Genomic DNA, 13,815 nt, shown 5'->3' on the forward strand with positions numbered 1-13,815 from the left:
TCAGTGTCTGCAGATGACACGGTACTGTATACACAGACTCATAAACACATCACCAGAAAACTACTAGGGCTCATCAATAAATATGGTATAAAGTTGCAGGATACAAAATTAACATACAGAAGTGTGTTGCATTTCTATACACTAACAACAAACTATCAGAAAGAGAAATTAATGAAACAATCCCATTTACCACTGCATCAAAAAGAATAAAATATGTAGGAATAAACCTACCTGAGGAGGTAAAAGACCTGTACTCAGAAAACTATAAGACACTGATGAAAGAAACTGAAGATGACACAAATACATGGAAAGATATATCATGTTCTTGGATTGGAAGAATTCATATTGCTAAAATGAGCATACTACCCAAGGTAATCTACAGATTCAATGCAATCCCTATCAAAATACCAATGGCATTTTTCACAGAACTAGAACAAATAAATTTAAAATTTTTATGGAAACACGAAAGACCTCAAATAGCCACAACAATTTTGAAAAAGAAGGATGTATGTGTAGGAATCATGCTCCCTGACTTCAGACTATACTACAAAGCTATAGTAATCAAAACAGTATGGTACTGGCACAAAAACTGACATCACTGGAACAGGATAGAAAGCCCAGAAATAAACCCATGCACTAATGGTCAATTAATCTATGACAAGGAGGCAAGAATAAACAATGGAGAAAAGACTTCACTCTTCAGTAAGTGCTGCTGGGAACACTGGACAGCTACATGTAAAACAATTAAATTAGAACATTCTCTAACACTACATACAAAAGTAAACTCAAAATGGATTAAAGACCCAAATGTAAGACCGTATAGTATAAAACTCCTAGAGTAAAACAGAGGCAGAACACTTTTTGAAATAAATCATGGCAATAGTTTTTTGGCTCTGTCTCCTAACACAAATGAAATAAAAGCAAAAATAAACAAACAGGACCTAATTAAACATAAAAGCTTTTGCACAGCAAAGGAAATCATTGACAAAATGAAAAGAAAATCTACTGAATGAGAGCAGATATTTGCAAACAGTAGAACTGATAAGGGATTAATATACAACATATATACAGCTCATACAACTCAGCATCAAATAAACAAATAACCTGTTTAAAAAGTGGGCAGAATTGAATAGACATTTTTCCAAACAGGTGATGCAGATGGCCAGCAGGCACATGAAAAGGTGCTCAACATCACTGATCATCAGGGAAATGAAAATCAAACCACAGTGAGATACCACCTCACACCTGTCAGAATAGCTATCATCAAACAGAGCACAAATAACAAATGTTGGCAAGGATGTGGAGAAAAAGGAACCCTTGTACACTGCTGGTGGGAATGTAAATTGGTGCAGTCACTGTGGAAAACAGTATGGAGGTTTCTTAAAAAACTAAAAATAGAACTACCATATGACCCAACAATTTCACTCCTGGGATATACCTGAAAAAACAAAAACACTAATTCAAAAAGATACATGCACCCCAGTGTTCACACCAGCATCATTTACAATTGCCAAGATATGGAAGCAACCTAAGTGTCCATCAACAGATGACTGGATAAAGAAGATGTGGTATATATACATAATGGAATACTACTCAGACATAAGAAGAATGAAATTTTGCCATGTGCAGCAACATGGATGGATTTGGAGGGTATTATGCTAAGTGAAATAAGTCAGACAGAGAAAGACAAATACTGTATGACATCACTTATATGTGGAATCTAAAAACACAACAAACTAGTGAATATAAGAAAAAAGAAGCAGACTCACAAATACAGAGAACAAACTAGTGGTTACCAGTGGGGAGAGGAAAGGGGGAGTGGCAATATAGGGGTAGGGGACTTAGAGTACAAACTATTATGTATAAAATAAGCTATAAGGATATTCTGTACAAAATGGGGAATATAGCCAACATTTTATAATAACTATAAATGGAGTACAACCTTTAAAAACTGTGAATCACTATATTGGACACCTCTAACATATATAATATTGTACATCAACTATCATTTAATATGAATAAATAATAAAAATTTTCCAGTTGGCCTGACTTTCAGTTTTTGATTTTCTAATAATTTATAGCTTTACTGCATTGTGATCACAGTGTTATTTGTAATATTTCTACTTTGTGGGACCTCCTGATATTTTCTTCTCCACAAGGTTTGCAGAAGAAATAGTTTGCTATGATATGGTGTTACTTTTCTATTTATCAATAATCTGAAGTTTGGATATTATTTGGCAGGCTGAGGTGTGTTTTTTAGATTTTTAAAAAATTTAAAAGAAATACAATATTACAAGTAAAGCTAAAGCTACAGTTTCCTTCCTTTTCTCTCAAAGGAAAACCACCAAATAGCAGCTACATATACACCTGAAATAGATGTGTATCATTCCCATGCATTTTTTTTCCCAGTAAATATTTTTTTTAAATTGAGGTACAGTTGATGTACAATATTATATAAGTTTCTGGTATACAACATAGTGATCACACTTTTTAAAGGTTATATTCTATTTATAATTATTCCCTGGGCTGTACTATATATCCTCATAGCTTATTTGATACCCATGCATGTTTTTATGTTTATGAAAACACGAAATATGTATTAATGAACTACCTTATGTTAATTAAAGTTTATATGAATAGTGTCATCCTGCATATATCCTTTGCAACTTCATTCATTCACCATTATAATTTTGAGATTAATGTGGATACACCTAATTAGTGGATATTTTAGTTTATTCACTCTAGCTTCTGTATCGTACTGCATGAATAAATAACAGTTAATTATCCATTCCCCTTTCCTGAGTCCAAATCTTCACTACTATAAAGTGCTACTATGCACATCATTATACACAATCTTTATGTGTGAATCTCTACTTAGATACCAAGAAATAGAATTTCTGAGTCACAGGTTATGTACATTTATTTGGTATTGCCAAATCGTTCTCAAATAAAGTGCTATTAATTTTACCCCCATTAACAACATCTAATAAGATTTTCTATTTTCCCAAATTCTTGCCATCACTGAACATGTCCATTTTTTCGATTTTTAAAACTAATCACAATTAACCAAACCTCTTATTAAAGAAAGGAGCACTTACAGATGGAAAACTGAGATGTTGAATTACTGCTTTATATTTTGTAGGTATTTCATGACTAAGTCTTAAACTACTCTAGTTTTGAAAGTATAAAATAATTTGTTGATGTTTATTTTCTAGGCCCAAAGATTGATTTAAGTATAGCAGCACATCTGGAGTACACTGTTTTGGCTTTACCATAAATCTGCCTTAACCCAATGTCAATATATCATCAGACTGCTTTCAAAAAATCTGTTGCTGTTACAATGTTACTGAGTATTTTTCCACACTGTCTTTTATTAAACGACCATTCAGGAGAAATTTTTGCCTAGTCTCAGTACCAGGAGCCACTTACACTTATCTTGAACATCTGGTTCATTTTTATTGATGATCTTAGCTTCTTAATTATGGTACTTGTTGGAAAGCTAGGGCTAAACACAAGGTCTATCTCTAGCAAATGTACAGGACCCCAAAATAATAACCTCCCCTCCTGCAGAGATTCATGTTATCATTTCTATTCTTATTTTCTTTGTTGTTCTTCTTTTTTTTTTTTTCAGTACGCGTGCCTCTCACCGCTGCAGCCTCTCCCGTTGCGGAGCACAGGCTCCAGACGCGCAGGCTCAGCGGTCATGGCTCACGGGCCCAGCCGCTCCGCGGCATGTGGGATTCTCCCAGACCGGGGCACAAACCCGCGTCCCCTGCATCGGCAGGCAGACTCCCAACCACTGTGCCACCAGGGAAGCCCGTTGCTCTTCTTATTTTACTTTATCTTATATATATTTTTCTAAGTCACCTAAAAGTAAATATTTAGTTGAATAAATTCATAACATTGTTTAGATTAATCAATGCTGCAACATGTATCTATATTTTTTCAAAAACATGAATTAAAAGTTTCTATCCATCATTCTTTCATACTGTCAAAGGCATATCTGAAAAAAAAAAAAGCATATCTGATTAGAAACTTTATTCTGGGATCACTCTGATGCTTACCTTTTCTGCTACTTCTCGCACAGACTGAACACTTGTTCCATACAGATGGTTGTTATACTGCCCAGCTTCAATGAATTTATGTTCCTGGATATCTTTTTCCATTTGCTCTCTTGAAGTCACAAAATGATAATCTCTTCCATCTACCTCATAATCTCGTTTTGGTCTAGTTGTATCTTTAATAGAAAAGAACTTGAGGAAGTGTTTAATATTAAAAGGCACAACAAAGCCATTTTCTACTTAAAGAATCGTTTTGTAAAGTTCACTACAACAGAGATTGATTTAAATTTGAAAAGTGACAATAATATGGAGGATGAATAACTGATAAAATAAGTATAAACCATTAAAAAATGGTACTGTTTACTTTGACCACACACAGTGACAAAATGTTAAGAACAATAAGAATTTTTATGTGGGTTACTCACGAGGAACACATGATCCAAATTTGTCAGGAAATTCTGAGATCAAGTCATCATTTATCCTGTCTTTCATAGGTCCCAATATGATCACTGGTCGAGTATAATTAACTATAAAAATATACTGCATGTTAAAAGAAATAAACACTTAACAAACATCTGTGTATTTTACTTCACTAGAAAACAAAAGTATCCTTAACTGTTATGAAGAATTTATTTTTTATTCTTTCTCCACCAATGATGCCTAACTGGATAGTTTACAAACCTTTATTAAAATCTTACACTTCAGTCAATCTCCTGTTGGAAGTCATACACTTAGATAATTCAACCAAGTTATATTCAGCATTTTAGCAGATAATGTTTCTATACATTGCTAACATCATCTCATTACAAATGAGAAAACACAGTACAGTGTTTTACTGATCCCTTTTCAAGTAGAAACTGTAGGGAAGCAGATCAAAGAAGGGCAAAAAAGAAACTGGGTATAATCAGAGTAGTCATCGAGAAAGATGATCTAATATAAGTGTATACGCTGTACTGTAAGGGACCATGTTGGAAGCAGGGAGATTGGTAGTGAAAATGAGACTTAACATTGTGGTAGGAGGGATGAAAGGAGGTTATAAATAAGAAAGGTATGATAAGAATAAATAGGGCCTAGAAACTGACTAGACAAGGGAGATGAGGAATAGAAAGATCAAAGATGATTCCAAGATTTTGAACAAGGATAGTGATACTATTATGAACACTGGAAAGAAGTTGCTTAGGAAATAAAACACCAATATAAAATGATAAGATTTTAATAATCTATGGGCTAAACCATGTTTCATAAAATACATATAGTGTGTATATATATATATATATATATATGTATAGTAAGAAAAAAGGCTAAAATTCTAATGAAACTTTTTTTAAGGTATGAGTTAGATCTATTTTCCAAATTACGTTTTTCCATAAGATTGTAAAACATCAACAGGCTTCACAAACCTTCTTGTTGATTCACTGGCTCATAAGATAAGACATATTCTTCTTGACCACCTATTAGAAAGTTAAAATACAGATGAGAAAATCTATAAAGAAAGCTATACTAATTTAATTCTTTAATATAACATATAAATTACTAGAACTTTCCCAAGAAAAGTAGCAAAGATGTAAAAAAAAGGGTACTTTATAAATTAATTATGGCAAGATTTAGGAAAAAAGTGATAAATTATCAAGTTTGGTATATGTAAAAACAAAATATAAATGTGCTAGTTAATAACTACCTTTCTGTTATTCTGGGTTTTACAGGTTATCAATAGACCAAATTAAAATCTTCACTTGGGATGTCAAGTATAAGCTATTAATTTTTTATTTAGAATCTAAGAGCTATTAAACAGTTCTTTAAAAATTAATACTTTAATGAGCAGTTCTACATAATGCATATTAGGTAATTTTCTGTTATTAATATGCTGCTTTTTTTGGTCCTACCAGGTATAACATTTAACATAGCACGAACATTTTTATAATTACAACTATTTTCTAACCAAAAGATTTTAATGCAAAGGTAAAACTAGTATCACTATTTCATTGATGAAAAAAATCCATTATTATAATAATTGATTTATTCAATTTTTTAAAAAATAACATTTTGAGTTAAAAAAAATTTTAGATAAAATTAAATCCTTCCTTTTCAACAAAATGAATCACATAGATAGTAAAGGAGAAAAAATATATTTTGCTTTGATCTTAAAAGCACTTCAGAAGTTAAATTCTCTAGGATTAAATTAAAAGATTAGAGTTTATGAATATCCTAAATAGAAAAGTCTACGAATTATATCTCGACTCAATGAAAATAACTAAAAGAGTTAAAAATTTCAGGAGTTCTTAGCACACACATACACACACACACACGTGTAGAAAACAAACAAGGAAGAGCTGTTAAATTCAAGTGGTTCAATGAAATCAATATTGCAGAATATATTTGAAGATTTTCTTCTTGATTATTATGATTCTATAACAATCTTTTCACTAAATTTGTCATTGGTTTATATTACATGTATGCAGCTGTAAATCTTTTCAATTCATATACCGACATAAATATTCTTTCCAGCTTTAAAGTGTATTTTGTTGTTTTAAAATTTATAATACATAAAAAATATATATTTACAAGCTGCCTTTTAAAGTACTGTATGTAAAACATGTTTTACATGTTATCAGAAACATGCAATTTGAATATTCCACACCTAATAATTCATGCAAATGGTGAGACAGACAGTATATACTTTCATTACCTCTTTTTAGTCTAGAAAGCTACTCAGCTACTCTCTGGTGAGTTCTGACTGTAAGTTAATAAAATGCTAAAATATGAGAAATCACATTCCCATTCCCATACCAAAAAAGAAAATCGTTAAATAACTATTATGCAGCAAAAATAACAACCAATCAAATGAATGAGGGTTAAAAGTATATACTGTCAATATGAAAAATATTAGAGACTGATATTAACAGGATGGACCTTTTGAGCAGCCATACTCATCTGTAATCAAGATTACTTTCATATTAGACAGCAGTAAAAAAAAAAAAAAGTTAGAAAAGCAATTTTAATTTTTAAAGTGCTACAACTGATAATATTCATGTACTCTCCCCTCCTCCCATGCCCAAATATGTTTAAAAAGTTCACACGCTTATATAGGTCCCTTAATAATATAATACCAAGACAGTACCATAAGAACCAAAAAAGAGATCAGTATTACTGTTTAAGCAACTGTTGAAAATTTTCCCTTCGCCATTTCTTATGTTCACCAAAAGCTGGCGATAAATAGTATCTTGACCCACACCAGTATTGGTGACACAGAATAAAAAAGGAAATAAAGCTAATTATAATTTAGCATTACTGAAAAATATTTTTATGATTAGTTAGAAACAGAATTACTAAATAAAATGGCAAAATACAAGTTTACTATTCATTTAACTAGGTATTTACTTCTTATAAAAGATACAAACACACATACACATACTGTGTACATGAATAGCACTTTTGTAAAATGAACTTTTGTATTTTATGAAAACCTTGGAAATTAACTTCTGTACATAGAGTGTGATTTTATTTATCAAGTAAAGAATTTTACTTGGCTCTACCTGATTTTAAAATATTAAGCACCTAATTTTTAGTTTTCAGAATACATCACTAAGGGAAAAAAACTCCAAAGGATATATTACTTGAGATAACAAAAGAACAAACAACTTAAAACACTTACGGTAACTACTTTCGCTATCACTGGCATTAGAAGTTACATGTTCTGAAATTGCAGGACAATGGAAAAAATAAAGAAAACACAGTGTCATGAGTTTAAAAAAAGCAAATTATCAAAATAAACACAAGGTGACTTAACAAAATGTCGAGATATAAACCACAGATACCCAAAGAGTTTTTAAAAACATTTCTGATTTTCTTTGAAAAGTTTAATTATTTCAAGTAAATGAATATGAATTAGCAAGGAAAAAAATCTGCAATCAAGGAAAATGTCTCATCTTCTGTTCAACAGTTTATGAACAAAATCTTATTATGAATAGATTATAATAGAATATAACAAAGTAGAATATAACAAAGTGATCCTAAATCAGTCCAACTGTCGTCATAAAAACCCCAAAGAGAAAATGTCATTGACACCATTTAATTTAGGTTATGATACAGTAATGACTAACAAAGGAAACAAGTTATATCTGAGCAAACAGATGCCCATTTCAATGAAGTGATATCTTAAAAAATAAATAATCTTGCTTTAGTTCAGCTTCTTTCTTGCTCCTGAAGAGAAATGAAAATTCATGTCTGAGATCATACAGATAAAGCATTTTGGATATCACAGATTCAGATGCCTCAGAAAAAAGTCAAATGGAACGGAATTCTAGAAGGTGGGATTGTATTTTAAAGTAGACTAATATTTCTGAGAAACTCTGCTTTGATAAAACTGACAATGGCTACTTTGCAAAATAAAAAAGATAAAGTAAACACACTCATCTGCTGCCTGGCCCCTCCTTCAAAGTGACCCCCATTTCATAACTTGACAGTTCAGTAAACAACCAGCACTTTTCTCATGTAAATATAATCTCTTGCACTCTCTCAATACGTGTCTCCTTTGAATTAAAAAAGGTAATTTTATCTATGAAAACTAAAAAACAAAATTTTCCATGGGAGAGAGGTAAATCTAAATTTCTTATGTCAGGCAAAGGAAAAAAAAAAATTAACGGATAAGGAAAAAGCTTGAGGAGAGATATCTGCTGTACCATATCACCCACAGTCTCCTAAAATCAAGTAGCACTACTGAAAAGTTTAGAGAATGGTAGACAGTTCTTGAAATGGTAGTACAGTTCTTGAAAAACTGTCAGAGTGAAAAATAAGTCTGTTATTCTAACCTACAAAGACAAGATACAACTTTCTTAATCATTATTATGTATACAGGAGGAACATTAAAAATTACAAGACTGAATAATATATGATAGCACATATAAAATGGTGGTTTTCTAAAGTTTATATTTAAAAATTTCTTCTCATGTTACCACACAGATGTCAAAACAATCATTTTAAATTGTGGTATAACATTCTATTGGACTGTTACATCATGATTTACCTTACTACTTATTTAGATATTTTAGTTTGCTTTAAATTGTTTTCCACAAACATCAACAAATTATTAATGAACGTGTTCATTTACATGGCTTTCACCTTTTGTCCTATTTCCTTAAAATTCATTCCCAGAAGTAGGAATGCCACATAGAAAAAAAAAATTCTTAAATTTATACTAGGATTTGTATTACACTCTGCAATCTCTAATATACAAAAGAAAGAAATGTTAGTTATTGCACTCAAGTGAGTGGAGGGGAAAGTGGGAGTATAGAAGAAACAAAATTAACCATGATTTGACAATTAGAGAAGTTGGATAAATGAATACTTGTGGGGTTTATTTTATTATTCCTCTACTATTGAATATCTCTGACATGTTATACACGTATAAAAAATTGAAGTTACTACAATCTCTTTTCTGGGAATTTCCCCTACTCATCTTGAGTTCTCTAAGATTACCAAGAGCTACGAAGCAGTCAAATTCTTCAAGTTCTTTCAAGTATCCTTTAAGTAACACCTCTACAATAAACTCTTGCTACTTAAAGTATTGTCCTTGGAATGGCACCATTATCATTGTTTGGGAGCTTGTTCGAAAGTTAAAATGCTTTTTTCCTGAAAATTAAAAATAATCTTTTTCAAGGCATGTCATCAAAGAAGATGTTCAAATATCCAACAAGTATAAAAAAGTGTTCAAGCTTATTATCGGGGAAACGCAAATTAACACCACAACAGATATCTCTATCATCCACCAGAATGACCAAAATGAAAAAACAAAAACGAAACAGGTATGTCAAGCGAAGAGAAAGATATGTAGCAACTGGAACTCACATACTACTTGGGGGTGGGGGTGGGGTAAACTGGTATAACCACTTTGGAAAACTACTTGGCACTATCTACTAATACCTAACATATTATATATCTGTGACCCAGCAATTCATTTCCTAGGTATTTTCCCAACATAAAAGGCATATATGCATACCAAAAGATATGTATAAAAATGTTCAAAGCAACACTATTCAAAAATAGCCCTAAATATATGTGTTTATTTACAAATCTGAGATATATGTACAGTTTCATAGTTTACTTTTTTCATTTATATTGTGAGCATTTTCCAGGCCATTATATTTTAATATGATTTTCAATGGCTATAAAATATTATACTATATAGTAAGTCATACTTCATTAACCGCTTCCCAACTATAAGGCATTTTAGGATTATTTGAATTTTGGGGGTGCTCTACTTTCTAAATAATATTAAACAAAACATCCTGATGTATAAACCTTTGTTTCCACCTCTGATTACATCCTATGGATAAATTACTTGAAAAAGAATTAGTAGATCAAAAGATATGCTTTTCCAAAAAGGCTGTACCAATTTACACTCCCAGTAGTAATACGTTAAAAGTAGTCATTCCAAAGAACCATCTCCATCACTGGATTCGCCTTTAAAAGCAAAGTCTGCTAAGATGATGGGCAAAACATATCATTTTGTTTATTGATTATTAGGGCTGTTAAACATTTCTTATATGCTTATTCCATTTGCTTATCTTTTGAGCATTCTTCTTATAACCTTTGTCCAGTTTTCTAATGCGGAGTGTTTGTTTCTTATTGGTCTGTTAGAAATTTATGTGCAAGAATATTATCCTTTTGACATAGACAGTATAATCAGATTCTTAAAATTTTAATTTTTGTTTATATGTTTGATGATCACAACCATTTCAATTCTCTCTGACCAAGTCTCACCTTTCTAGTCAAACATTTCTTCCTGAGACTATATCATGTGTTTTCTCTTTGCTCTCCCTAAATACGACATATCCTCACTCTTAAACAATTTTTGGCATCTTAAGAGCTCTGTACCACTCTACTCAAGTAAGTCTTTAAAATAGAAAAAGAAGAGATGTAATAGGAAATCTATATGCCTAACTGTAGAAGTTTCTGAGGTGTTCTACAAAGTGGAAAGCTGTAAAAATAAACTGCATACAAAAGACAGGTACAAACCTTGTCTGAAACTGTACAATTTCATTTCTGAGCACCTTATATAACTGCTCCTGAACTACACTTACTTTTAGTCTCTTTTAAAGGAATCTTACCCACTTTTTTCCTCTTGAATTTTTTCAAAATTGCCTTCTAAAAGCATAAAAGCTACACAGATTTCTATTTCTAGCTTTTTACAAGTATGATAATTTAGTTGTATCCTCCCAGATTTCTACCATACTTTAGTTCTGTTAGTCAAAATTAGTTTTGGAAAGGCAATTTCTATTATTGTTTCATCTACTGTCAACAGGATACATCAATAATTTATTTGATCCTCTTCTTTGTAGAATCATTGAATTCTTGTCTACGAAAAGTATTCTAGGGTACCACTTTTGTTTCCCTCTCTGCTCTTTAATTAAATACCCTACTTTTTCATAGCTTGTGTGAAATTACATGCAGGTATACATCTTTCTTGTTATTCAGTGTTATTCCACATCTCTTCAAAGGTTTGTCTGGAATAATTTGTCCTTCTGTTTTCAGTCCCTTCATGAGTCCTGTCCCAGCAAGGTTTAATGAATATGAGGTCACATTTATTTTCTTATATTAAAATCGCACAGGATTTTGCTTAGTTTTTTCCCTGTATCCTGAACTTTAGAATATAGATAACTGAGATCTTAAATAATGCCCTTAACCCACCCTTCTTCCCAGTATTTTCTACTGTATAATAATGAGCATCTTGTCAGCTGCTAGTAATGTTTTATGTGATAACCTCCATCATATCCAGTTTAGAATTTTACTGATATTTTTCTGTCTCTGTCAACCTTTTCTAAATAAAATCTTTTTGATCTGATCAAGTTACCACGTGAATAAATTCTTTCAGTTCTTGTGAGATGAAGCACAGAAACCTACCATTCAAGGGATCTTAAGTCACTGACCAGAAAATTAAATCAACGACATTGGTAATCAGTTATCATTTTTCATTTGTTTCTCTTCCCAAGTCTCAAACCTCAATTAAAATGAGAGATGAAAATACGATGTGGTCAAGGTGTAGTTATCTACTATAAAAATATCAACGTGGGAACCAAATTCTTCATTGAGTTCCTTTTTCCATGAGTTTTCCATAGTTCTCTGATGACTCAATAGGTAACAAAAATATGTGGGTTCATCTGATGATCCACACCACCTCATGATCATTCTCAAAATAAATTATATAGCATTAAGAATCTGTGGAAATATTTTCCAGTTTCTGAAGATTTCACTGATAATTTTTCCCAAAGGTAAGAGATTAAAAAAGGGTGCCACTAGTGATAGTAAATTTGTGGCTCTTGCCAGATCCTAAAATGGCAAATGCATAAATAATAAAGTGTGTGTAATAGAAATAATTACATATAAAGCATACTGCTTTCAATCTAATATAAACTTTTAATTGTTAAAGTTGAAATAAAAGTCAAGAACCTACAGTTAAGGTTAAAAGTCAAGTTAGCATTAATCAGGAAAAAAAATCTGTGAAATTTAATGTTTATTAAGGTAAACTTAGAAAGTTAAAAGATATTGGTTATATCCTTAATGATCAATGAATTATGAAGAAATAAGTTTTCAAGATGCTTAATAATGCAAACGGAAACAACTACTTAGAAAAAAACTTTAGCCTAAAAGATTACCTCTATGAGTCACCATCACCTAAAAGAACTTAGTAATATTAGGTAAAATTTCACATTTAAACAATCTGTAAACATTCACATTTAAAATTTTGTTTGCTAAAATGACTTCTTGTTTCATTCACTAATTCCAACATTTATTAAATGACTCCTACATTATCAGACTCTGTACCAAGCTTTATATGAAGATTAAGTACTAGCTAGAAAATTAAACAGGAACAACACACACAAAAGAACTCCCCCCAAACAAAGACAACACCTTGGTTAAAGAAAAAACAAATGATAATATTTCTTATAATTCTTTTCATAACTTACAACTTCCTTAAAAAAATATACAATTTACCTACTACATAGACTGCTACTTGAACTTGAGTTCTACAATTCTTCTTTAATATTTAAGACCTATTGTGTTTTATAGTTTCACATTATAGCAATGCTTTTCTAACACAGGCTCAAAGCAATTTTAACTTGTTTTAACAAAAAAAAGGGCGGGGGGACATAAAACTGTAAGGAAGATTATATTCTACCTTCTAATAATGAGGGCAGATAGCAGTATTTTAAAAAATATTAAAAGTCTTTCTTCATATTTAAAAAATTCCTAGAGAAAGTAATTGCCATAAAAATTACAAAAAGGAAAATATAATTATGAGCAGAGAATTTTTCAAATGACATGTGAAAAATGGAGAAAAATAAAAGGTGTGTATTACAGAAATAAAAATCCCAAGCATATTATTAACATGAAGAATCTAAAAGCAATCTAAATCATACACCTCCTCATGCCAGCAGGGCACTACCATGAATCTCAAAATGTATCTGAAAAAGGTAGGTCTGTAGATGGAGGTTAAAAAATAACTTGGGAGTATTTTAATCACTTACTCAGGCCTTTTGATCCCATGTCGTCAGGGATCTCCTGTAGAGAGTAGTTCCCAGAGAGCAAGCAATAAAAAAATAATCAAAGAAAATAGTTGTCAGTAATGCATAAAATTGGTGCTACAATAAGAGACAGTTCCAAGACCATTACAGGTGCACGTATCTTACAGAGCATTTTTGTATATTTCTGAAAGTAAAATAAGCTAGCAGCTAGATATAATCTAATAAAAGAACGG

At 31.3% G+C, this 13,815-nt stretch overlaps 1 protein-coding gene across 11 annotated transcripts in view; it reads right to left on the bottom strand.

The window, feature by feature from the left end:
• The window catches only part of DLG1 (discs large MAGUK scaffold protein 1), a 287,859-nt gene that overhangs the window by 25,292 nt on the left and 248,752 nt on the right, over window positions 1-13,815 (bottom strand). For 7 of the 11 annotated variants that reach the window (XM_082839777.1, XM_082839778.1, XM_082839783.1 and 4 more), the window contains 4 exons: window positions 7,714-7,755; window positions 5,462-5,512; window positions 4,487-4,588; window positions 4,065-4,237 (listed from right to left, as the gene is read on the bottom strand). In XM_082839777.1, coding sequence (XP_082695903.1) covers window positions 4,065-4,237; window positions 4,487-4,588; window positions 5,462-5,512; window positions 7,714-7,755 — 368 coding nt within the window. Of the gene's footprint in view, window positions 1-4,064; window positions 4,238-4,486; window positions 4,589-5,461; window positions 5,513-7,713; window positions 7,756-13,585; window positions 13,620-13,815 lie in introns of all 11 variants that reach the window. The other 4 variants (XM_082839775.1, XM_082839781.1, XM_082839776.1 and 1 more) reach the window with 2 other exon arrangements.

Source organism: Leucopleurus acutus (assembly GCF_964270905.1).
Source record: "Leucopleurus acutus genome assembly, chromosome: 5".
In the NCBI taxonomy this organism is placed as follows: Eukaryota; Metazoa; Chordata; class Mammalia; order Artiodactyla; family Delphinidae; genus Leucopleurus; species Leucopleurus acutus.